Genomic DNA, 26233 nt, shown 5'->3' with positions numbered 1-26233 from the left:
TGGGTCTCACTGACCCAACCTGTGAAATAAGTTGATAGTACCCAGGCTGGAATGAAACTGGATTTTTTTCCCCAATCCGTTGTAATCACAAAATCCCAGAGCAGTGGGGCCTGATGGGACCTCCAGAGCTCATATCTAATCCAACCCCCTGTCTGAGGCAGGATCAACCCTGTCCAAACTGTCCCAGGGAAATCTATCATCTCTTAGTAAAACTACAGTCACTCCTGACACAACGCAAGACATTACACTCGAACCTGCCCAGGGAAAGCAGGGGGACCACAGCAGCTAACATCCTGCTGCTGCTGCAAAGATTGTTAATATATGCTCAAAAGTACTACGGCTGGTGCTGCTTCTCAGCTAACCTCCTTCAATCAGTCTCCAGCTCCCCACAGTGCTTTACACAGCTCCCAGCAGTGAGCTCCTTCCTCCAGCTCTGCTCAGCTCAAACTGCCTGCTCTGCCAGGGTTAGATAGCCCGAGGCTGCCTCTTCTGGCCTCTCACAGGCTTGTCTTTAAGGCACAGTCCTCAGTTTCTCTCTCAGTAACAGGGCAAGGTCCCCCGTTAAAAGGTGCCCAGTCATGAGAAGCTGAGTGGCTATGGATGCAGTCTGGCAGCTGCCATCTGCCCCAGGAGGCCTGGTAACAGACCCAGTTAAGTGCAGACAAGGCTTTAGAGGCTCCAACTGCAATAGTTCAAGTAAAGTTTGGTTAAGAGCAGACGCCTTCCATCATCTGGCTTCAGATAAAGCAACAAGGGCTTGTGAAAAGCCTGCCACTCCAGGATTTCCAGGCACGGTGGCAGTGACTTTCAGACATGCAAGAGATACAAAAATCTCTGTCTTATGCCGTAGGGTCTCTGAGATGCAGAAGAGTTAGCAAAAGTCAGACATGGGAAGCTAGTGTATGCAAAGAACAACTTTATTATTTGTTTTCCCTAAAACAGGGCTGCAAACAGGAAATCCAGTCCAGCTTCAGGACACAGCTCCCTGCTTTCTGAACACGGGCAAGCCAGGTTCACACTGTACTGCACAATAAAGCACTGGCCAATGGATGGGCAGGATAACCTTTGAATCAAGGCACCCCTGTTGCAGGAGATGGGCACACAGGCACAGAGTTATCCAGGAATAGGGTGACCAGCCTGTGGCACAAATGCCAGCAATGGTATGGGCAGGCTGTGTGCGTGGGAGGCAGCACAACAGCAGATGCAGCAGGGAGCAGAAAACAGAGCAGGAGATCTGGCAGGGAGCACAGGATAAGCAGCAGAAAGCAGAGCACCAGAGCTCACAGAGGAAGGGGATGAGAGCAACACTTGAAGAGGGTGGGGGGCTAATTTGTGTCAGCTCTGCCAAGAAGACTGGGCCCCACTGAACCACTTCACTTGATCCACATTCCACTCTCATCTAACTTATCTTTCAAGTACAAGCCACCCCTCACCACAGAATGGTTCCGATTTACTGCAGAGATGAACCAGCTCTTTTCCACCAGTCCTTTGGACGAGGTCAAAAGGAGCAACTACCTCTGTTCCTCTCAAGGAATGGGTCCTCTGAACTTCTGCAGTGACTAGTTGTATTTGATTCTGGCTATGTCGCAGGGCTGGCAGGTTATGGGTTACTTATTGCTGGACTCTGAGATGGAGGCAGAGAAGAATTCAGCTCTAAGCCACAGAAGCAAGTTCAGCAAGATGCTAAGGTGCCTGCAGCGGCACTTCAGAGACACGAGCCTGAAGCCAGCTGCTAGAATCCTTTGGTGGAGAAGTGTACGACTTCCTCATCACATCTGACTACGTTGCCTAATGATTGTGGCCCTTAGGGAATACACAGGCCCCTTTGAATAGGAAGGGGTAGAGAAATAAGTAAGACATGGTGCCTCACGGTTTAGAGACCTGACTGCCTCAACCAGAGGCAGGCGCAGGGCTTCTGTGGCTCAGTGTCAGTAGAAAGCTAGATTGGTAGAGAGGACTAAGCCCCAGTTGATCACATTCACCTATGCCCCTTTTTAGATCTGTGCTTAGGGTGAAATAATCAGAAGAAGGCAGGGAAAAACCAACAGAACAGAATTAAACCCAGATATCAGAGCTGCAATCTCCACCAGGGTAGCGCACCTCGTGGGCGAGGACAGGCCCGTGGGGCTCCTTCCCAAAGTCCACTAGGAAATTTTTATTCACTGCCAGGCCCCCTTTCTCGGTGTCCACATCAATCTGCAGCATAACAGAGCCTTCCCTAGAGAGGGACAAGAAAGCAGATGCTGGGAAAAAAATGAAGCCACATCCTAATTCCTCACCCTGGCTCTTCTCTTCCGGACCTAGGGAGACATTTTTGGTTAAGCAGGAAGTCTTTTGGGGAGTAGTGGTGAGCCCCAACTCCATGTTTGTACACATCTACTTAGATCTGGAGTCCTGGCCTGGCACTCAGACTGGAGCCCACTTCCCACCAGGATGGGACAACGAAGGCGTCACTAAGACTGTGTTACGCTGAAGGGCCCAGCAGGAGTCTGTGGGTCATATTCAGAAGTGTCCTAGGGCAAGTTACACTGGTTTATTGAGAAACTTGGCCTAGAACTGCCAATGCCTGAGAGACTCTTAGATGCGACTGCTTCTTATGTGGTGGGCTATAATACACCCCTGTCCCCTTATGTAGAGGATTATTGCCTACTCTTTGTAACAACAGAACCTGACATGGAGAGATACCATGTGAAGGTACTTCTAAGGCAACACACTTTCAAGCAGGCTGGGTCAGCTGCTACAACAGCAGCACTGTATACATTTTTATGATCCACTCTCCCAGTCCGTATCGGATCAAAGGAATGATTTAAATGGACAAGTAACTGTGGGATGGTGCAGGGGTTGTTGTGCCTATTCACCATGGATTGATCCTCACTGGTTTGTGAAGCCCATGTAGTGGTTAGCAGTGAGTACTATTATTAATCCCTGGGCTCACTACAATGTGGTGTAAATACCACTCATATCTCAGGGGCAGCAACTGAAAATACGCCTGCCTTGCAGGCAGTAGTGGCTCTGCCTTCTGGGATCACCCACCCAGAATCATTTCTTACTTGATAAGGTCTGGGTAGAACTGCTTGTCCCATCCACTGTAAAGTGAAGTGGTTACATACAGTCTCTTGCCATCCAAGCTCAACTGGATCATCTGAGGTCCACCTGCAACCTTCTTCCCCTGGAGGTACAATGGGAACAGGGGGTGTTACAAGCTGCTAGTGTTCTCACTTGGGAAGAAGAATGCAACAGGAGGGAGAGGCAGAGCAGGGTCCACTCCCTGAAGATGCAAGTCTGCTTTCCTGGATAGACAGGGTTGAAAACCTCTTCCTTTAGGCTCCCAACCTTTTCAATGGCAAGACTGGCTGCTTGCCTAAGTCTAAGCTCCCTAGGGCACTGGGGATGTGCTTTATATGGATGTGGAAGCTGGGCTAAGTCAGGAAGACCCTGATCCCTCAATCCTTACTCTGTTTAAAATTTCTCCTGTCCTTGCAGGGGAGTTTTGCTTCCATGAGAGCAGCAGAATCAGGCTGGCAGGGGTGGTAACAGGCAGCTCAGCCCAGGCTAATTTTCCAGCTGGCCAAACCTGCCAGAGGCAATAACTGGCAGCTCCAGCCTGGCTGATGAGCCAGCTAGCTGCTGTTAGGACCTCCTGACTGTTGCTGGGGAGAGCAGCCTTCCCATTTAACCCCACCTGCGGCCTCAGGCTGATGCCAGCCAACAGTTCTTCTGAAGGTCTGTCGCAGTAAGCCCCCTTGATTCTGTACTCTTGGTTTTCTCTCTTCTGACCCTGCTTGGCCAGGTCTGTTCTGGGTCTGGCTGCCTGGAAATTGCCCTTGGCTTTGGTAACTCAGTTCCTGACTCCAGAATCCCAACTTGGCCTCTGCTCCAGACTTGGGAATTATCAGAACAGTGCCAAGACATGATGCTTCTGGTGGAGAAGGCAGCCAACATTGCTCACCTTGATCACAAATGGCTCCGGCGGACACTGCAGGTCTGGGTCTTCCAACACAGTGACGGGTCCACCTCTGGTGATACTGCCTCCCAAAAACACCTGTAGGCAAGGGTCTGTTGTCACCAAGGGAGCAGAGACTCCAGGCATGGAAGTTACATGTCCAGGCAGCCAAGGTATTTACATGGAGACTGAAACTTATCCTTTTCCCTTTCTAAAGAGGAGACAGAGATTGTATACCCAACCACAGCAACTTGCCTCACCTGGCCAACCAGTTTGGGCTTCCTGGTGTTGGAGATATCATACTGACGAAGGTCTCCATGGGCCCAGTTGCTGAAATACAGGAATTTATCATCCAGGGAGATGAGGATGTCAGTAATGAGACCTTAAAAAAAGACATTCAGCAGAGGAGGGAAGAAATATACAGTGAACAATGGCAGTGGCAAACAAGATTCATGACTGTTAGTACACCAGGCACAGAGCACCAAGGACCTTCAGATGCAGGCCAGACAAACCCAGTTCAGATACAAAACCCAGGGTGCTGGCAGAGAGAAGTCTCAGCAGTGCTACTGTCACCACTCCCATCTACATCTCTTTTTTTGGCCTTAGATGATTCCTGTGGTTCCATCCAGATTTTCCCCAGTTAGTGATCCCTGCCAAGACCATGGTGAGTTCTCACTGAAAGGTAGAGGGGATCCAGAGTTCCTTTCAGAGCAGAAACCACCCCCAGGTTTCTAGCCTGGAAGAAGGGGCCAAATGTGATTTCATACATGGAGGACCAAGAGACTGGCTGACTTGGCTTCCACTGAGCAGAAGCCATGCTCTAACCTAGCGCATTCCCATCTAGCAACGGGCAGTAGGTTAAAATATTTTACATACGGGCCACAACCAGAGGAACCACACTGTTGAATCCAAACAAAACCATGGCCTGGGACTAACATGGGGTGGTTTTGTGTGGGAGTAAGAAGACCACAGTGTGAGCAAGAAAGATGTTAACAGGCAGATGTATCCTGAGCTCAGAAAGGTGTTGCAGAAGAACAAGGATGCCTATGAAAAGCCACTGCCCAGCCTCATAGGTGCTTCAGTTTAATAAGCCAACTGGGCTTCAACTGATAACAGATACTGGCAAGTTGTAACACAAATTGGGGTGGGAATGGCAACTCTGAGCAACCTTGTCTGCAGAAAGACACCTGCTTCTCTTGGAGCATGCACCCAGACACTGCCAGCACTGATACCCATCTCCATGTCTTTGGTATGGGACGTGTTTCATAGGCAGGGATCTACAGTGCTACTGAGGATGGTGGAAAAGCAAATCTTGAGCCCTCCTCCACTCACCTGGCATCTCAGGCAGAAGCCACCCCTTCACCTTCTTGTTGGGCACTTGGATCACCTTCTCAGTCACCCAGGTTCCCTTCTACAGAGGAACAAAAGCATATGCATCACCAGTGCTCCTTTTGATCAGTCAACAAAAGCTCAGTTATGTTTAATAGCAGCAGGATAAGGGTAAGAACATGTGCTTAACCTAGCCTGTACAAAGGAGACATACAAGTACTACAGATAAGCATTAACAGTGCCGATGAAGAGTCAATAAGTGACTAGGTAGACTACATGGAGTTAATGATTACACTATCTGACAAGAATTAGAATAAAGCATGTGTTACTTTGTGGGACCTCAACAATAGCTCAGTAGCAGTGCTCCACATTCTGCCCAAGTAATGAGAGTTCAAAGGGAAAGGGGCCAAATACACCTGATAGGTTAGAGTTGGCTTTTTCTGTGGAACTGAGTCTATAGCCTATTTTCCACCTTTGCAGAAGACTTTAGCTCAGGCCAAAAAAGAACATGTCTGGGGGAAAATGTAGGACCCACCGTGCCTGTTACATTACTGTAGCAAAGAATTTAGATAATTATACACAGAGGAAAATCAATTCCATGCCAGCTCAGCTGTTTTCTAAATCCAGTGTAAGATGCAAATGAGTCTCCCTGAGCTTAACTCCAGCCAGAACTAATCTCTGGTAAGATTCTTCCAAGCCACCTACTGTCCTAATTCAAACAACGGTGGAAATGAATGGAAGCTGATGGCCCACTGGTTTACATGCACATACTGGCTTTTGTTAAGAGCCTCAGCACTGAAAATGGAGGATTGCCACTTCTTTCCCAGAAGCTCACTGCCTCAAATTCAAAACTCTGCAAGGCTCCTGGTGCATAGCAAAGAATTGGAGAATGTCATAAAATGAGAGTCAAACTCCACTGATGAGGAAGAGCATTTAGGACTTCTGGGAGCTCCTAACACAAGTAGCTAGCACTGGATTGCTTGCCCTGCTTTGAGAAAGAGCAGGACCTCCTGGTCCACCTCCCTGCCTGGAAGGGTTGTAGTTTTATAGAGCCTCTCAACTTGAAGCCACATGAGAAGAGCTTTGCCTGACAGCTCTTTCTAACTGAATTTCTCTGTTCTCTCAGTGACCCGGGGCCTCTCTGAAACAGGGTCCCATTTGAGCCTTGCCTCCTGCCAAAGTCCTTACCTCAGTCTTGTAGAAACGGTGGACTGCACTGCTCAGGGCACACCCGACATATCCTTCTGCAGCGTCAGGGTTGTGGAGGAATCTGATTTCCAGCGGGACAGAATCCTCCCCCAAATCAATGGACTGCAGGTAAGTATGGGTGGTCCAGTCCCACACGTTAATGTAGCGGCCATAGTGCCCTGAGGAATCAAGTCATATAAAAATGATGTCAGAAGAGCTTCCTTTAGCTCTGGAGAAAAATAGTTTTCAAGGATGTAGACAAACAGCTGTATCTTTGCAACTGCAGACAATAATTGGTGTGGGGTTTCCAAGTGTTTCATGGGGCTTTGCTCAAGAATCTCTCTGCATTTCAAAACTCTTTATAGGAGAGGCATCAAGCATCAGATTGTGGAGTTCTCTGCACCACATCTCCATGGCCAGCACAAGGCAGAAGACAGGGAAGACTATGTTCAGTGGGAGTCTGAAGGACAGTTTCTACCCATTGAGTCTTCAGATCTTCAAACCCCAATTTAGCTACACCTAAGTCTTTTCCAAATCCATTCGAGCAGTGCTCGCCATTCTGATTATATAACCATCTCCAGGAGAAGCAAGATGAGATTCTGAGGGGAGGGGAGGGGAAGAGACTAAGCTCCTCTTCATGGCTGAATTCAACCCTGAACAGTCTCAGGCAGTGGATCTCAATCTTTTTAGACTCCAGGCAACCTCCATCATTTTTCCAAATTTATAACATTTCAAACTGTTATAAAAAATAAGTAATGACATGTTTATGCTGGGCACTAAAACTTTTTCCCCTTTACTTTTAATGAGATATTTTTCTTTTTTATATGACAGTAGTGTAAGAATGATGTCACTGTGATGGTCCAGAACTGTTACGAGATGCAAGTATTTCTTACGGTCATCTCTTTACTAGACCAACTATATAACTGGGATAGAGTTATACAAGCAAATGCAAGACATTTGTCAGGTCTTACATTCGAAAGCTTTTCTAACTTTACCCTAACTACAAAGCTGGTCCAGTAAAAGATTTCACCTTCAGAAAACGTTGCTGCTTTTTTAAATTAAGAGCATGGCAATCAAGCAGAAACACTGCTGATAAAGCAATATGACAGCTGAGAGGTTATGGGTGAGCTTTGGGATCACAGCTCCATAGTTGCCTGGGTTCAAACAGTGTGATGGTAGTACAGAAACCAAGATTTAAAGGACATTATCGGTTACTTGTCAGTTTTCTTTTTTTTAAATGTAAAGTAACAAGGGCATGAGAGGATCTAGGATTTTGGAAAGGGGGGGTGCAGATGGTGTGGTGCATATCAACACAGCACATTTTTCTCCCACTAAAGAGAAACTAGAAGCTTTACCAATATGCTCACAGCCTAGCACTATATTTATTCATTTAAGATGAAAGCAAAAACAAATATAACTTTATTGGACTGTGCACTAATTTGCTAGATTATACATTAAATTTAAGAAACACAACCAACCCAGGAAAAATAATTAAAAGATATTATTTCATTAGCCTATAGTCATTATAGTTAAATGTACATCTCTTATTCAAATCTGTAAAACAAAACCTAGCCTTCCTGAACATCTTGACAGAGCATCCAACACTCCAGAGTTAAACTTTTCCACACCTGTGTTAATCTTCACCTGAGTTAATATGACCACACCTAATTAAGATTTTTACCTAGGACTAAAAATAGAAATGACCTCTCCAGGAATGGCTGAGACAGTAACATTGCAGAAGAAAGGATAGTTCGAATAGTAGAACATCAGGCTGTTAAAAAGGACAGAGGGGCATTAACACCTGCGGAGTGCAGAGATTGCAGAAATCAGGAGATGGCAATGAGCAACTGGCACCACTTCCCCTGCCCCCATCATCCTTGAAGGAGCACCGACTCACACCTTCTGTAATGCTGGGGAGTTGCTGATGCTTTGGAAACTTCCACTTATGGAAGTTACTGGCTGCTGAGTTTTAATGTCCTTGATTGACAGGAGCTTTACACTTTACTTAGAAAATCAGCACTATATGTAATGCAGTAAAAGGGGTTGTACCGAGGCAAGATGGAAAGACAACTGCTTTGCCCCTGGCCATGACCTGCCCATTGGAGTCAAGATCTCGCATTATGTAAAGAGGGGTCAGAGTGGCCTCGGCCTGCCTTGGTGTGAGCCACATTCAGTTTGGTCTTTGGTAGGGGCTACACAATGAATGTGCAATCAATCCTTCCAGGGCACGTTTGCTTCCTGTTGCTAGTGAAAGCTGATGACTGGAGAAGAGCCACTGGGCACAGACCTGTCCTCATCAAAACCTTGGCACATTTTCCTCCCTGGAGTCTTTAAAGAAACACTTTCTCACCTTTCTTCAGATCTGCTGGGTTAAACCCATTTGCAAAGATCTTTGGAACTCCCCATTCAGTGCTCATCAGGACATTGTGCCGTGGCTGGTACCAGAAGTCGTAGCCAAGGGCAGGTGTCTTGTTCCCTTTCTCCCAATTCCCTTTCACTTCAAAGGTCTCTCCATCCAGCAAAATAAAGCCACCTAATGCAATACACATAAACACACTGCTTGTAAGGGAATCATCGCTACTAACAGCTTGAAAAAGCAACAATATTAAAAAAACCCTCTTCTTAAAGCAGCCCATAGCCTGCCACATGTACTCTAATGTCAGAGAAAGATTTTACAATGGAGAGATGCAAGCAATTTTAGGATGGGGAGATTCTTAACAGCAAGCAGAATGACTCAGCAGGGATGAGAAACTGACCCCCTCCCTTCCCCGAGGTTCAGGGCTGAATTTTGTAGCCATATAAATATGCATCTAACAAGCCATCTGTACCAATTTCATGTCTTTATATTGTGGAGCTAGGGTTAGTGATTAACTATGATAGTCAAAGGCATATCTGCCTACAACCCAGAAGTGTGAAAGGGGGCAGGGGCCACGGCCAGTTGACAAATAACTGCTTTGATACCAAGGAATGTTCTCCGAATTAACAATGCTCCATTTGTTAGCCTCCTGCAAAGGCTTTAAACACGACTCTGGAACTGGAGAACTGGGAACTTTCTCTTCTCCACAAAGTAAGACCAAGGGCATTTTGCTAAGACAAAGCCAGTGCAACACTGCCACAGGCTGCTGTTACCCAAATGGGGTTAAGTGAACTGTGTGAATAGATTATGTGGCCAAATGCCCACATCACAAATGCTCACACGAGTTCATTCCCAAATACTTGTACAATTCAGTAGAACTCTGGGCTCTTGGGATGCTAAACTGGCTACCAGCACAAAAGAACAGGGAGCTCTTCACAGGACTGCTAGGTTTTAGCTTGAATGTTGTTAGCCTGCTATTTCTGCAGGAAAGACACCATCCTTTCAATTATGATGGAAATGAATACCTTTTCCATTGCCAGTTGGATCTCCTATGGCACTGATCATGATCTCGCCATTGCCCAGACAGTGAGTTGTGTGGGGATTGGCCAAGCTGCACTTCCAATATACATCCACTGGCTCAATAACCTAAAGAGAGTTTATACAGAGTTAAACTTCTTCTTGCTAAGGCCGCTCAACACAGTGTCAACTCCACCCGTGGAGAAGGTCTCTTGTCGTCTTAGAACACTGAAGAGTTCTCAAGTTTGAGTATTTTGGTCCATCTGCTCTGGATGTGGACCAAGAAGAAACTATAAGAGAGAACAGAGAAAATCCCAAAGCTTTACTTATCTGGAGATATGGCTTTTATTTATTTTAACGTATCCCTCTACCACTAAGTGGTTCTCTTGAAGAAGATGCACCACGTTGCTACATTAAAAAAACATGGCTAGGGTCAAAAGACACATAAAACCAGTGCAGCGGTGCTCAGTGAGGCTGGAAGTCGGAGCTGTCCATGACTTCCTGCAGTCGTCTGCCTGTCTCACACTTGGATGGATTCATATATATAATTAGCAGGGATCTGGAATTGGGTAGGCGAGTGGCTTTTGTGTCAAGGATGTGGCTTTGTACTCCTTGTGATAATCCAACCAAATCTGAACAAGTTAGAAGTCTTTGAAACCCCCCCTGCAATTTGCATATATTCAATCCAGTGCTTTGATTTTCACCGCTAAAAGGAATGTACTAGGGACACGTAATTAAAGACTGGATTGTGGTACCTATGTGTTAAGTCTGGACAAGCAACCTGAGTATCCTAGCTTCTAAACTCTAACACGTTCTTCTAACACAGTCTCTCCAACCATCTTTGGAGTAGAAGTCCCATCCCACAGGCAAAGCGCATATCCTGGCGTCACCTCCAACACACCTTATAGAGCCTGGGAGCCCGCATATCTGTGCCCACATCTACCACATAAATGCGGGAAGAGATCAGACTGGGAAGAATCAGCCGGTTCCGTTTCTTGCTGACATCCCCAAAGGAGCTGCTGCAAGTATTCCACCCTGAATGATGGAGCTCATCTTTGACATTGGGCATGGGCAGACGGTGGATCACCTATGAAGGTAAAGGCACAATTAAAATTCAGCTGTTAAGACAGTAAGTTCCTGAGATAGCCCTGTAGATACCAGTATAGATTAAGAATGAGAAGAGGGGGGTTGTTGTTATATGGTTGGTGCAGTAGGTACCTGTTTAGCCGTCAGGTTAGGGTACTGACATGCAAGGGGACAGGCTGCTGCCTCAAAAGTAGTCATAAATGGCAGGCAGATGTCATGGGGTCAGCTCAACTGGAAGCAGAGCAGAGTATTGCTTGACCAAACTTATTTCCTTTTACAACCAGGTGACCTACCACCTGGACAAGGGAGAAGAGATCGACGTTGTATATCTCAACTTTAAAAAACCCTTCAATCTAGTATCCCATGATCCCCTCTTGGCAAAACTGGCTAACTGCGGCCTCAGCTTCACCACAATCCACTGGCTGGGGAATTGGCTCCGTGGTTGGACCCAGAGGGTGGTGGTTGTCGGAAGTCAAATTGTCGTGGTGCGCTGTGACCAGCGGGGTCCCTCAAGGCTCTGTCCTTGGGCCTTTACTATTTAACATATTAATTAATGATGTGGACATTGGTGTCAGAAGCAGACTGGCTAAGTTCGCCGATGATACCAAACTTTCACACCTGAGAAAGCATCCACACCTGAGGACAGGAGGGCGATCCAGGCTGACCTGGACAGGCTCAGGAAATGGGCAGATGAGAACCTGATGGTGCTTAACAGCGAAAAATGCAAGGTTCTCCACCCTGGGAGGAAAAACCTGCAGCATCCCTACAGGCTTGGCAGTGCTAGGCTGGTTAGCAGTACTGACAAAAGGGACTTGGGGGTCATGACTGACCACAAGATGAACATGAGCCTGCAATGTGATGCTGCAGCTAGTAAAGCAACCAAAACGCTGGCTTGCATCCACAGATGCTTCTCAAGAAAATCCCGGGACATCATTCTCCCCTTGTACTCGGCCTTGGTGAGGCCTCAGCTAAAGTACTGCATCCTGTTTTGGGCTCCACAATTCAAAAAGGATGTGGAGAAGCTTGAGAGAGTCCAGAGAAGAGCCACGCGCATGATCAGAGGTCAGAAAAACAGAGCTTATGATGAGAGGCTGAGAGCCATGGGACTCTTTAGCCTGGAAAAGTGTAGGCTCAGGGGTGATCTGATGGCCACCTATAAGTTTATCAGGGGTGCTCACCAGGATCTGGGGGAACGTCTGTTTACTAGAGCACCCCAAGGGATGACAAGGTCGAATGGTCACAAACTCCTCCATTACCGTTTCAGGCTGGACATAAGGAAGAACTTCTTTACTGTCCGAGCCCCCAAGGTCTGGAATAGACTGCTGCCAGAGGTGGTTCAAGCACCTACTTTGAATGCCTTCAAGAGACATTTGGACATTTTCTTGCTGGGATCCTATGATCCCTGCTGACTTCCTGCCCCTGGGACAGGGGACTGGACTCGAAGATCTTCTGAGGTCCCTTCCAGCCCGAATGTCTATGAATCTATGAAACCTATAGCGAGAGAAATACCTGAGAGTAGGATGCAGATTTTGGATTCACATCCACAGTGGCCAGATAGTCAGGTTTGTCTATCCCAGTGTTCCTGTAGATGCAGGGCAGGTACACAATTTCCTCCTTGGGACCTGTCAAGACAGAAATATTGTTTAAGAGTTGGCAATAATTAATTTAAAAGAAAACTGAGGTGAGCCTTGGAGGTGTCTTTTACTGGGTTGAATTTACCCATCTGGAGCTTGGGGTCCTTCCTCCTGAATTACATCAGGGGCATACAGATCCTGATTTCCAAAGGAAGTTCTGAACAGCATGCAGCTGGAAAGGTATTTCCTTGCCTAAGGCAGGGACTCCTTCAGCTTTGGATTCCTCTAATTCAGCTCTGCCCAACGACTCAACCCTTGTTCAGAAAAGTACTTTTGAAGGGGCTTTGGGATGCACAGATCATTGCAATGGGAACAGCTCCAAGGATCTCCCTTACCCCTGGCAAGAGCTTGTCCACCCTTCCATCCCAGCAGTTATTCAAGGCACACTCTGGTGTCATGCATCATCTCTAGCCCTGCCTTGGTTATTATAACCAGCAAGAGTAGAGGCCTTTAAAGTAAGTTAAAATACCCAAGGCTGCATTCAATGCCCCACTGAGGTCAAAGAATACAGCCCAATGACTTCAAGGGGGTGAGAATTTGGTTGACGGTTCTGTACTTCTAGAAGGAAAAAAGCTAACGGTATCCTGGGCTGCATTGGCAGGTGTTGACCTTGCCAGTAGGTCAAGCAAAGTGATTCTTCCCCTCTATTGGTGAATCCACATCTGGAGTCCTGTGTTCGGTTTCGGGCCCCCCACTACAGAAAGGATGTGGACAAATTGGAGAGAGTCCAGCGGAGGACAATTAAAATGGTTGTGGGGCTGGGGCACATGATTGATGAGGGCAGGCTGAGGGAACTGGGCTTATTTAGACTGCAGAAAAGAAGACTGAGAAGAGGTTTAATAGCAACCTTCAACTACCTACAGGGTGGTCACGAAGAGAACGGAGCTGGACTGTTTCAGCAGTGGTAGATGACAGAACAAGGCTCAAGTTGCAGCAAGGGATGTTGAAGTTAAGATATTAGGAAAAACTCTCTCACAAGGAGGGTAGTAAAGCACTGGAACAGGTTACCCAGAGAGGTGGTGGAGTCTCCATCCTTGGAGGTTTTGAAGACCCAGAACAACGAAGCACTGGCTGGAATGATATATTTGAGACTGGTCCTGCTTGGAGCAGGGGTTGGACTAGATGTGACTTCCTGAGCTCCCTTCCAACCCACATTGTCTAGGATTCTAAGGAACAGGAAATGCCCATGGTGCTTAGCCCAGTGAAGCCTGGCTTCAAAAACAGGCCACATGTAAAGTTGCACAGGATAGTACAAAGTTCCTTCTCCCAACTCTGAGAAATAAGGTTAGGAAATCACTCCATTTTTTTACTGTATAGCCACATGCAGGCCCTATTTAGGGCAAACAGGACTGCAACTAGTGTGCATGGAATTATTTATGATACACTTATTCTCTTTAAAAAAAAAAACCTTCTGTTTGGCAGTGTGTAATGCAGCACGGACTGCACAAGCCCATCAAAATAAAAGAATATGGCATTACAAACCTATTTTGACAGAAAATCACAGTTGGAGAGTTGTGGCCAGAGATGGTCAAAAGTAAAAGTGGGTTTCCTTACTCATTATAGGTTCTTCCTACCTACTGGTGGGATGCAGGGTATGGAGTCCCAGTGGCACTCTCTGAAAGGGATCCTCTGAATCTTAGCATAATGCAAAAACAGCTCAGAACCGTTTCACCAATGCCCTAGGATTTCAAACCAGAACTGATACGGACTTGCCTTTCATGGCTTCCAAAGGAGTCTTGTATCCAGGACCGCAATCCCCACAGTTTGCTGTTTTAAAATAGTAAGAATCAAAGGTTAGAGATCTCCATGTTTTTGGAAGGCACTTGTTCCAAAAGGGGTATGGACTTTACGTGTTCAGACTGAGAAAACTTAGGTCCAGTATTTAGAAAGGTCAAATACCTACAGATCATTTCACCTCTAAGAGCAGTTGAGTGAGCTCAAGACCACTGAAAACAAGGCACAACACGTTAAGCTGAGGACCCAAAAATGGAGGAAAATCAGAGCTTGAAGTTCAAAGGAGTTCTGTCCTGCAATTTAGCACCAAGGTAATGTATGGCAAGTGCCTGGGGTCTAGGAAGATTTACTCCATAGTAAGTTTTTGAGACTGGGGTCCATGCACTGCTCTTCATTCACCTAGACACATTGCTCCGTTTGAACAACCCACTCTCCCATGAAGTGGAAAGCTTTCGGGCTTCTTCTGAGTATTAGTCCTTGAAGAAGTGGCCACTCGTTGTGGCTTAGAAGCTCTTTGGGAGGCAGTTCTGCAGAAGCCTGTCCAGGATTTCTGGTAGTTTTGCTTGGTGGGAAGTCAGACCTGGACTAGCTCCCTTCCCAAAAAACTCATTTTCCAGCTCTGATCTCACTTCCTCCTGCTAGAAACCCCCACTGAGCTCCATCCTGCACCCCTACATTACCAGCTACCAATCCCCATCTCAGCCATTAAGTCAGGAACCAACAGAAGAGAGCCAGCCCAGCTGGTATGTTCCCAGGGGAACCTGAACATTACCAGTGGGGAAATCTGGGGAGCACTGTTATAATGGATAAAGCAGAAATTCAGTTGATTCAATGTACATGCCATAATCTCCATGCAAAGCCTCAAAACATGGAGCTGGACTGGGAATTACAGGAGCTGTTACCATTTTCTGAACAGAACAGGGAACAGATGCATTTACTTTTCATGAGAAATAAGATACCCATCTCTGGACCATCTAGAAATAGTAGTTTTGAAATATTCTTCAGTAAGCATAAAGTACTGAATAAAAATAAGAGTAGTAACTAACAATCACAGCTATAAGCTTTGTCTTGTTCTCTCTGAAATAATGGGTGAGCCTGAGAGGTTTTTTATCACTTAGAAGTATTATAGTTAACATAATAATAATACTAATATTAATGCTAATGTTATTACTGCCAATAATAATAATACCTGTGTCCATTTTCATTATAACATATCCTGCAATCACAGAATTGGTGCCTAGTTTATTTTAACAACAATATTTCTAGAATCAAGAGAAAATTACCCTAAGACATTGCTTTTTTAAAGGTATTTTATGACAAGCCCTAGGGGATTGACGGGAGCCACTTCCACACAGTGATCTTTGGTAATGTCTCTGACAGCCAAGACCTCCCAAACTGACAACAACAACAAAAAATGCCAAAGCACACAAAGATAAAGACACGGACACTGTCTTTGTCATATGAAAAAAGAACAAGCCGAAGTTTATATGCCTTATCAAGGGACATAAATTTGCACAGACAATGGTCACAAAACTTTTGGCTGGGAAGGAGCGTCCAGTTTCTACCATGTCCCACCCTCCATCTTATACCAACAGCAGGGAATAGCCAGCAGCATTCCTCTGAGTTCAACTGTAGGTAAAAGTTTTGGAGAGCTGAGCACAAAAAAAGTGACAGCTTTCCAATGTGGCAAACATTGAGATAAATTCTGGGTAGGACCAAGAAATGTGATGCTGTGTTCTCAGTTGCTATAGTACCTTAAGTATCTTTCTGATGAACAACATGCCTTTTTGTTCGTGTCTGGCCACACTCTATTTATTATCTTCACTGCACCTAAAAATGTCTTGAAACAAATGCTAAGTGGATGATACTTCTAGGTTGACAGCTGCATTTTTTCATTTAATTAGAACTGTGTTTAAAAAAAGGCAAAGGGGACAGAGAAATTGCTTCAAGGAATCTATTCCCTCGTTTCTAAAGTTCATATTTAAAAATGGATTTGCTCAAAAAGAAAAGACACTTTCACATTTATGTTAACTGAAAAGGTTTTCTTAAATAACCAGATTTGTAAATAGGGGAAGGAAGGGAGGTATGCAGTCTTTCATTTGTGCCCAAGTTCTGCAAAATTAAACATTTAGACTTTGTTAAAAATGGATGAAATATTAGAAGCTAAACGACCTTCTGCTTTACTGAATCACCTGATTTAACAGGGACAAAGTGAGTAGCAGACCAGTACTAGATGAGTATTGCAAACGCAGTGTTAGTTTGCAGTCCTCTTTAACATAATAAAAGACCACAGAGGCTCAAATGTTTGCTAGATAGCGAAGCGAGAATGTGAATGCAATCCCTTTCGTCTCCTTTATCCCACACCCTTGCTTCCTTCCCAGCTTGCTCAAATATTGTTCTATTAAAAGGTTGTATTTGACAGTTTGAGGATCCCACAAACCTTTTGCTGTAATTTCTGCCAGTCTCATTCAGGGATATAGAAATAGGGTTTGTTGTTTTTTAAAATAAAGCTGTTATCAGTAATTTGAGAGCAATACATTAATGCAATCATTTATGTTAAGGATACTAATCTATGGCTAAACACATGAATTCCAGTCATTGCATTGTGCCTGGCTGCCGACTGGATGTTTAGAATATCATGAAGTCTGACTCTGTTTAAAGTGGATGCGTCATGAAGGGCCAACATGTTTACAAGCTCTTGCTAGACCAGGATTGCTTGAATATTTTTTACAATGCGGCCTATATAGAATCACAGCAAATGAGGGAGCTCAGGAGGTCACATCTAAGCCAACCCCCTGCTCAAAACAAAACCAGCCCTAAGTACAGCTAGACTTTGTCTAGCTGGGTCTTAAAAACGTCCAAGAATGGAAAGTCCACAGCCTCTCTGGGTAGCCTGTTCCAGCCTACCCTGCCCATGATGAAGTCTGTCTTAATATTTAACCAGACTTCCCTTGCTGCAACTGGAGCCCATTGCTCCTTGTTCTGTCATCTGCCACCACTAAGACCAGTCCAGCTCCATCCTCTTTGCAACCACCCTGCAGGGAGCTGAAGGCTGCTATTAAATCCCCAGTCTTCTCTTCTCCAGACTAAATCAGCCCAGTTCCCTCAGCCTCTCCTCACAACTCCTGTCCCCCAGCCCTCCAAACCGTTTTTGCTGCCCTCCGCTGGGCTGTCTCCAACTTGTCCATGTCCATTCTGTAGTGTAAGACCCAAAACTGGACACAGGACTCCATATGTGGCCTCCCCAGTGCTGAATAGAGGGGAAGAATCACTTCTCTTGATCTGCCAGCAATGCTCCTACTAATGCAGCCCAAGAGACAATGCCACACGACAGTAAAACACAACCAATTTACTTTCAGAAGCATTTTACACCCCACTCCATAGTCATTGCCACCCATGCCAGCTGCAGAGACATAATGAGTCAGGATGGATGTCTTGAGTTTATTTCATCTCCCACTTTCATCTTCTCCGTTGCTCTCACTAGGGACCAGAAGAGTGAATCCCATGGGACCAACTAGGTCTTCAGGCATCACCAGCATGTGCTGTGCTAGTCAATTCAAGCGTGCACTGAGGTGATATTGCAACATTTAACAATGATTTTTAAAAAAAGTCACTGGGTAGAGAGCTGAGTGCTTCTTATGATCTTGTTCTCTTGATATGTGCAAGAAACTCTACACCACCTCCAATCACCCCCAACACAGACAGTACTTTTCCATCCTGTTTTTTTTTCAAACACAGATGGTGCCAGGTGACAGTATATGCCATAAAATAAAGGGATTACATTTAGTAATATATTTTATTGAACCAATTGACTATTAATTTGGTCCAACAAAAGTTATTACCCCCAAAAAATAAAACCCTTGCTTTTTGTATATTTTCTGGGCCTTGACAGCTATAGTAACACTCTAACCCTACCATGGGTGGATCTAGGATTTTGAAAAGGGGGATGTAGATGGAAAGGTGCATCATCATCTATAAAACAACACATATTTTTCTCTAATTACAAATAAACTAGAAGCATTACTAATATACCAGGGGCCTAGGCCTGGATCATTCTGTTTTAGGGTGAAGCAAAAACATACATAATGTTAGTGGAATGAGGAACAACTCACTTCATTTGTCCATGATCAGCATGAGAATAAGCACACTTGTGTCTCCCACCATTTTCTAGAGTTTTAAATGTCAATTAATTGTTTTGAGGGCCTCAGGGAAATGAAACCAAGGAAAAATGGAGTAACCCAAAGACAAGGAAAACCCAAAGACAAGGTACACTATGTGAATGATGAGAATAGGATTTAGGAGCCTATTTCAAGAATAACAGAAATAGATGAACTTTTTTAAATTAAAAGGGCATCTTATCTCTGCTTAAGCAACATTGATACTATGGTTTATAAGTGAGCTATAAAGTGGACTGAAGCAGCTAGAGCAAACATGCAGACTCTGCTTAAATTAAATAGGCGTTGCTAGTAAGCAGCCTAATGAGGTTCATAGATTTACAACCATGGGTAAGAGGACTGTAAGACACTCTTTTTGATTATGGGAGCTGTGACTGCTGCATGTCTGGGAATTTCAGTGTAAAAGTTATCGGTACCATCATGGGATAACTTCCTACATATCAGTGACTTGGTTTAAATAAGGTTCTGGAATCTATTTTGTTCCCTCAGTTGCATCACTTAAATAATTCCCTTTTTGTATATGAGTGCACAGCTCCTAAGCAAAGTCTTATGCACCAAGATTCAGCTAACACTGTTTTTTTATGGACTACTGACAGCCCCTTCCCCTGATCACAGAGGCTTGTTATACCATGTAATAAAACTGACAAGTACAGCAGGCCACTACTCTAGTGGCCCCCCGAGTTAGGTTATATTCAAGCCCATTCAGGGACTACTTGCTTTTAGGATGGGGAAACTCATTTATAGCAAATCAGTTAGAATCAGGTCTTAGTTCTGCTTCGTGTACTTCAAGCGTGGGATTACTGAAGCCACTTTTCTGCATGAGACTAGAAATAGTCAATTCATTCTCTTATCAGGTTAACAGTATATGTTTGATTTAATCGGTAACTTATTAAAAAACAAAGATGGGAGGAACTGTTAGCTTTATAACTTAGCTTTCCTCAATAGGGCACAATATAAGTTAAAATTATGAGAATATGCATCAGAACTGGGGAAAGGGCCAAGTCAGCAGCAGTGTTATGAGATTCAACAGTCAAGACATCAGCACTGGTGATACACTGCTCGTATGCCAGGAGGCCTATTTCACACAACTAATAAAGTGATCCAGGAGACTTTGAAGATTTTGCCTGCCTTTAGAAAGGCTACACAAACCTCTTCCCTCTTCCCCCTGCCCCATTCAACACCACGCTGCGGTCAGCAGAAATCCATGAAGCACTCTACCTTGGTTTGGCACAGGTATGTTTTTCCCCATCCATGTAGCACCGGAATCCCTCTTTACTCACTGCCTGTTTATGTCTTCAAAAAACACTGTGGTCATAAAGACAAAGCACCTATATCCAGATCTGATGGGAAGTTTAAGAAACAAGACAGGGAATGTGTCCTTTTTACCATTAGAAGCACACACAGTAAACACCCAGGACAGAGAGCTGGACTGGAAAATTTAGGTTTAGTTTTACTGAATCATTTTCCTTTTTGATTAGTGTTTCCTCTTTATGATTACAGGTTTTTTTGTAATCGAACCAAACACACTGTCATGTACAGTGAGAGGCAAATACACAAGGATATACCCGATGAAAGAAAAACCCCTCTGCATTCTCTTCTAAGCACCCACCCCTCTACTGTGAAAGTGTTTATGTTAATCATCGCAGCTACAGTAGGTAATGAAAGTGATATTTTGGTTCTCCACTATTCACTGATCTTCCCTAAAGAGGCACAGGCTCACTTTTGCACTTTGCCTAGCTACTACTCCAGACCCGCCTTTCTTCTTACTTACAGGCTGCCTTGGCCATTCGGTAACAAACCCGCCAATCCCCTGGTCAGGGGAAGGATAGGAAGTTTCAAAGTACACGGTTGGCAGCCTGCAAAAGCCAGTATCAGGGAGATCCAGGTTGAATCTGTCAAATTTGTGAGCTTTTTCCTGCCAAGAGCTTATTGTAGGCTGGGGGTTATTTCGTCTGATGAAGTGAGCTCAGGTTCATAAGAGTTTATACTATATATCTCTGATTTAGTTAGTCTATAAGGTGCAAATCTACTCTGCCTTCTGTCTATCTCTTACCCATTCTAGTTGTCTTCTGGCAAGATCTTCCAGCTGCTGAAAAAAAGCAGTTTGGAGTCAGTCTGCCTGATGACAGCACTGGATTCCGAAGAGCAAATGCTGCTCTCATGGGGCCTTATATACAAGGGAAAGGGGCGGAGAGAGTACAAAGCTGCCAAGGGGAGGATCTGCTGCTGAAAGAGTGTGGGAGGTACCAGGATAACCTACCATCTTCTTTCTTATCCCGAATTAATGCCACAGGCAGCTACTCTGCTCTACTGGACCGTGCTGCTCCCTTTCCAAACAAAGAGTAGTTGTATCCCCTTCTGGTGGACTAGACATGTGTGCTTATGTACACTGAACACAAGAAAACCTCCTTATATGGCAAAAAAAGCTCTCTGCTTTTAACAACTGGGGGAGAGGAAAGAGCTCTGTTTGTAAAATTCTTGCTTTTAGGCTCTTTGGCTCCCTAAAAATGGTAGCTGCACAGTATCTTCCCACTACCCAGCTGCATAGATGCATTTCTTCTATGAAAACCTCTGCAACATAGCTGAAACCCTAGCTCCTTAAACCCCATGCATAACAACTCTTACCCCAATTTCCCTTTATCACTGAATAGTCAGCACCCAGAGGCATGTTAGGTGCTTTAGTGATCACCAGAGCTCTGCTGAGCTGCCCCAGAGTTGATCTAGACCAGCAGAGACCTACAGGCTCGTGCAGTGTCTTCTGGCATCAGTGGGATTCCCCATAGCTCAGTGGATCCAACCCCACTTCAACTGGAGGACCAGGGACCTACAATTTTGGCACACTAGGCGGGATTCTTACAAGATCTCTGCTCCCATGACATCCGTAGGCACTTCACCCACTGAAGTGAACGTAGCACATTTTGACTAACACCGAACACTTCTGGAAGTGCCACAAAAGTAGCGAAAGCATCAAAAAATCAGGGAAGAGAATGAGGAGGAAATAGATAAGGGTTCCAGTGATGTGACTGGGCACTGACTCAGCTTACACAACACGTATATTTCCTGGTTATGGGAACTAGTTCCTTACTATAAAAATAATGGAGATGATATAAAGTAATGACTGCTACTAACTTACTGCTTCCAGACATCGTGGAAGACACGAAGCTCAGTGCTTGTCCTTGAACACCTCTAGTATGAACAGAAGTGTGGTTACTTTGTACATGAGGAGGTACTGGAGAAGAACTCAGACACAACCTTAAACTGGAAGGGAGTACTAGCAGGCCCAGTGCCCTGGATGAAAGACGATGCAGACTGGCACACCTTGTTGAAAACTGCGCAAGACCAATTCAAGAAAGCAAGACTAAAGTGCTACTAAAAGAAATAACAGTGGTAATATACATTGTCACTCAATACTCCAGAGTACAAGTTCTCTCTCTCTCTCTCTCTACCTGTCTAAAATGTTTATAAAACATTTTATAGATGGTGTTAACATGGTGTTGTCGCATGTTATCAGTGTTATCACTGCTGTTGTCCTTGTTGGGCATTACTGATGTGCTGTCATTGTTGAAGTCTCAGGAACTGTGGTGTTGAGAAAGTTCTGTTTTAAAGAAGGACCACAGGCTCAGTTCAGAGGCAAAGATTCAGCTAGGTTTATCATCTACAAGCACAGCCCTAACACGTTTGGCCTAACACGTACATCAGACCAGGAGCTAAGGCATTTGTACCCAGGACAAGGTAGTTGGTACAACACCATGCAGGCTCCCCTAGGCCACTACAAAGTTTCCATATTTTCCAAGTCTTTTATGCAACAATCAAAACAAATTACATATTTAATTCCATCTGTATCTTGAATATCTTACACCACCCTGTACCATGGGCTTTTTTCCCAACCTGATCAGGTGTTCTTGTTCCAGTGCCTTATTGTTCTGGTATTGGACTATCCTACCACCTTGAACAGCCATCTACCCCTCCCTTCTTCCGGCAGCAGTGCCCTTCTGCCTCCTAAGGCAAGTTTTGCTTATGTAAGGAGCTCATACATCAGTTAGGTTGGCTGGTCAGACCTAACTCTGGCCAATGATTTAGCAAAGCTTTTGTGCGAGTACAGGCAGTCCTTGGACTTATGACACAATTGGTTCCTGAAAACGGCCTTAAATCAAAATGTAACTCAGAACCAATTTTCCCATAGGAAACAATGTTATAAATGGCAGATTGGTTCCTAAACCAAGGCCCAATACCCTATTTTCAAAAATAACCCATAATTTTGTACTCAATTATAGATGAGTAATATAGCTACATTAATGTATTTATATTGTAATTACAATCACATTGATTTGGAAGGATGTCTTTTGAGGTGACTTTGCTGGAATTTTTGAAGGGCTCTTGGCTGGAGTCTTTTCAGGAGCCTTGGCTGCTTTCTTAAAGAAAGCGTCCAAGGAAGCTTGGACAGATATTTTCCAGGGAGATGGGCAATGCAGTGAACATGTTCACTGGTGTGGCATCGTATCAGATCAAGCGTTGTAAAGTCGAAACTGATGTCAAAAAGTTAAAACAGGGTGTCAATTTATAAACATTGTAAGTGCAAAATGTTGTAACTCGAAATGTTGTTAAGTCTTGGACTGCCTGTATATATTAATCAATGTTCTAGCAAGGTCTACGCATGGCTTCTAATGACCCAATCCTATTCCATATAACAGGTCTTTAAATGGACTTGGGTGTATAGAGTGGTCCTACTTCACCCTGAAAAAATGCTAACATGTCTATTTCTGCATCATGTCATCGTCTGAGCTCTAAGTCCCCAAAAGATCAACCCAACTTTGTAAGGACTGTTCTCAAACAGGGTAGACTAAGATCATACATGGGCACCTACTTAGACATCTAATGGGTGGAACACGATTGCACCCTAAGTGCTTCAGGCCCACTTTGACTCTCTCAAACTCACTTGTATAATGCCTTCGGGAGTTTTGACACAGGTTTTGTACCATTAAAAAGCAAATATGGTTAAAGAAGGATGTGGGACTTTTTCACACCAATGTATGATATTGCTTTACCAAGCTAACTTGCATGTGCAACAGCTATACAAGGTTAATTACAGGTTTCTAATGCGCTGCATTTCTAACCATAAGCTGCAGGGCTCAGCCCTTTCAATACATATAATGCATTTTTAAATAGTGTTTGAGCCCTACCTCAACCTTCATGAGAACTTTGGATTTGCTGTAAAAGAGCAGACTATTAGCTTACCCCATACCCAGCATTTTTAGGATGGGAAACCTCTCTACGCCCTGGCCCTGTGGCACAAACCTGCATGTGAAGGGAAGTGGATCTTATTTCACACCTGAAGCAATCCTCCTGTGACCCAAGTCTAACCAACACCTGAGCAGCACCCACCTTTCAGTAACAGGTGACAACCCGACTGATGAGGCAGAAGGTGAGGTATGCATTCAGCAAAGCAATTTGGTACTATTACATTTATTTATAGCTTTCTGCAAGTTGTAACCCTTTCTGTCTGCAAACAGCACAGGATTTTACAACAACTGCAACATGGCCATATCATGAGGGAGGGGTTTAAGTTCATCCCATAGGAATACAAGGAGAAAAATCAGAAGACTGGATATAATCGAGACAGAAGCAGCAAGAGAGGTAATAAGTCCCTAACAAAACTCAGAGGATGGCTAATCACTGGTGAAGCAAAGACTGAAGCTCCTAACACAAAGGGCTCAATCTACGACCAAGGGGCCAGAACTGGCCTGTGGGCTTCCCACGGGTCTGGACGTTTGACAGGGGGGCAATTACAGCTGCTGACTGCTTCCCAAAGCTGCCAAATCTCCAAGCCCTGCAGACCGGATGGCACGGCCCCATGTTCTGGATCGGGGTGGGTCCATGGCAGGACAGGTAGGGCTGGGGTGGTGGGTCTGATCTACAGGGATCCTGATAAAAAAAAAATAATTCGCAAATTCTCTGATAAAAAAAATAAATAAATCACAAGTTCGCTGATAAAAAACTAAATAAAATTACAAATAGTCTGATAACCGCCCCCCACATCAGTAATTAAAATTAAAGGCCCCACACAGCGTCCCCTGGTGGTGCCCTTCACTCCCCACAGCAGCCCCGCGCCCACACAGACAAGACGAGCGAGCGGAAGTGGCGGGCGGGGACAGAGCTGTCGGCGCCGCCGCCTGAGGGGCCTTTACGCCGCGAGAAGGCGGACTGCGCCCCAGAAGCGTCGGACCGCGGAGGCGTCTCTGCGCATGCGCGCCCTTAAGAGACCGTCCCATTCTCTAGAAAGGGATTTCTAGAGCAGCGGGAGGGAAGGACCCCAAACGCCCTTAAAAGCCCATGCCCCCTTGGAGGGGTGGCGACTGCGCTGCCTGATCAGAAGTGTTCGCGGTCCCGCCCCGCCGGCGCAGGCAGGCCGTGCGGTGCGCATGCGCAGAGGGATACGCCACAGCGTTCTCCGCAGGCCCGGCCCGGCTGGGAGGAGCCCGGAGAAGCCGTTGGGGCTCCCACCTGGCAGCCTTAGGGAGAGTCGTTATCACCTGTGAAATGGGCACATGCCAATGAGACCTGCGGTCCAGTAGCCCTTGGGTACTGCCCAGCTGGCAATGCTGCTGCTGTTGCTGAGCAGTGGGTTTAAAACTTGGGGTGCAGCAGGAATCACAGGGGATCCAAGTGCTCCAGGACAGCCCCAGAACAGGAACCTCAAGTCCTGGTCCTGGCAGCGTGAGCCTGGAACAGTGCTTGTCCTGGATTTGCAGCATCATGAAGGGACCATGGGAAACAGCAGTGCTTTGGGGTTGGTGGGAGCCCAACACAGGGGTGCCAGTGCATGTGCACACTCGCATGCCAGCATGGCCAGGAGTGCAACCAGGCGGGGGGTCTGGGGAAGTGGGGGGCAGATCAAGGCCCCCCAGTGAGGGAGGGGGTGCTGCCCAGCCAGGGCAATACACGGGGCAGGGATGGAGCCACAGGCAGTCTAGGGAGCATGGGGGCATGTGCCCCCCCAGACTCATGCGCGGGGTAGGTACGGATGCAGGCTGCCCACTGTGGGCTCAGGACTTCCTGCCCTGCTTCTGGGGCCTTGCACTGTGCCCGTACAATGTGCCCCCTGCCCAGGGGTGAGGTGGGGGTGGCAGTGGTGGTGGCGTGGAGTCATGCCCTCTGCTGCTGCCAGGCAAGCACAGGGCACAGGGCTGGTGTGGGGCTTCCAAGTGAAAGGCAGCAGGGCAGGGAGCCCTGAGCCCACAGTGGGAAGCCCACATCCACCCTGAAGGCCACATAAATGACATCCAGGCCAGCCCTGGCCCCACAGGCCCTGTGATAACTATGCTCTCTGATGATGCCTTTGTGATCACGGCAACGTAGCGTGCAGAGCACTGGACAGGAGTTGCCAGAGCTGTTCTGCTCCCAACTCTACCACTAAAGGTACCTGGGACCTTGGAGATGTCCCAGCAGCCAAGAGGGCTTTTGGGCAGGGTGTGATGTGTGGGCTGGAGGCTTCGTCAACATTTTGGATTCAGTCCACACCCTGCTGGTGCAGTGATGCTAAAGCCTGAGCCCACAATTGCTGGACCCATGAGCAGTCCTTAGTGGCATCACACTGACCATGAATGGCCACAGAGGCAAAAAGACACCTGAGCCACTTGTGAGCTAATGGCTCCCTATGCATCAGATCTGTCTCACCTGCAGGAGCTACACCACTTCCCCCAGGAGGAAACCAAAGCAGAGATACGCTGTCCCAGTTCCCAGAGTCAGTGGGGACACCATGCTGCCCATCGTA

General features: G+C 45.8%; 1 protein-coding gene across 2 annotated transcripts; it reads right to left on the bottom strand.

Annotated features, from left to right (window-relative positions):
- Positions 1–896: 896 nt before the first annotated feature.
- LOC149861257 (methanethiol oxidase-like) lies at positions 897–26155 on the bottom strand. 2 transcript variants are annotated; one of them, XM_090056388.1, is made up of 12 exons: positions 26137–26155; positions 14267–14320; positions 12429–12541; positions 10735–10920; positions 9842–9962; positions 8811–8993; positions 6461–6639; positions 5276–5354; positions 4204–4325; positions 3950–4042; positions 3051–3169; positions 897–2218 (listed from the first exon to the last, which is right to left on the bottom strand). In XM_090056388.1, exons 2-12 carry the CDS (start codon positions 14271–14273, stop codon positions 2056–2058), a joined length of 1365 nt encoding a protein of 454 aa, XP_089912514.1. In that variant the 5' UTR covers positions 14274–14320; positions 26137–26155; the 3' UTR covers positions 897–2055. The 2 variants fall into 2 exon arrangements, with proteins under 2 accessions (XP_089912514.1, XP_089912513.1); XM_090056387.1 differs by lacking the exon at positions 26137–26155 and adding an exon at positions 20516–20645.
- Positions 26156–26233: the final 78 nt, after the last annotated feature.

The sequence above is a fragment of the Crocodylus siamensis genome, chromosome 6, assembly GCF_052110815.1.
Source record: "Crocodylus siamensis isolate JL-2025a chromosome 6, ASM5211081v1, whole genome shotgun sequence".
In the NCBI taxonomy this organism is placed as follows: Eukaryota; Metazoa; Chordata; order Crocodylia; family Crocodylidae; genus Crocodylus; species Crocodylus siamensis.
The sequence above is the reverse complement of the archived record's forward strand: the minus strand, read 5'-3'. Positions and strand labels throughout refer to the sequence as shown.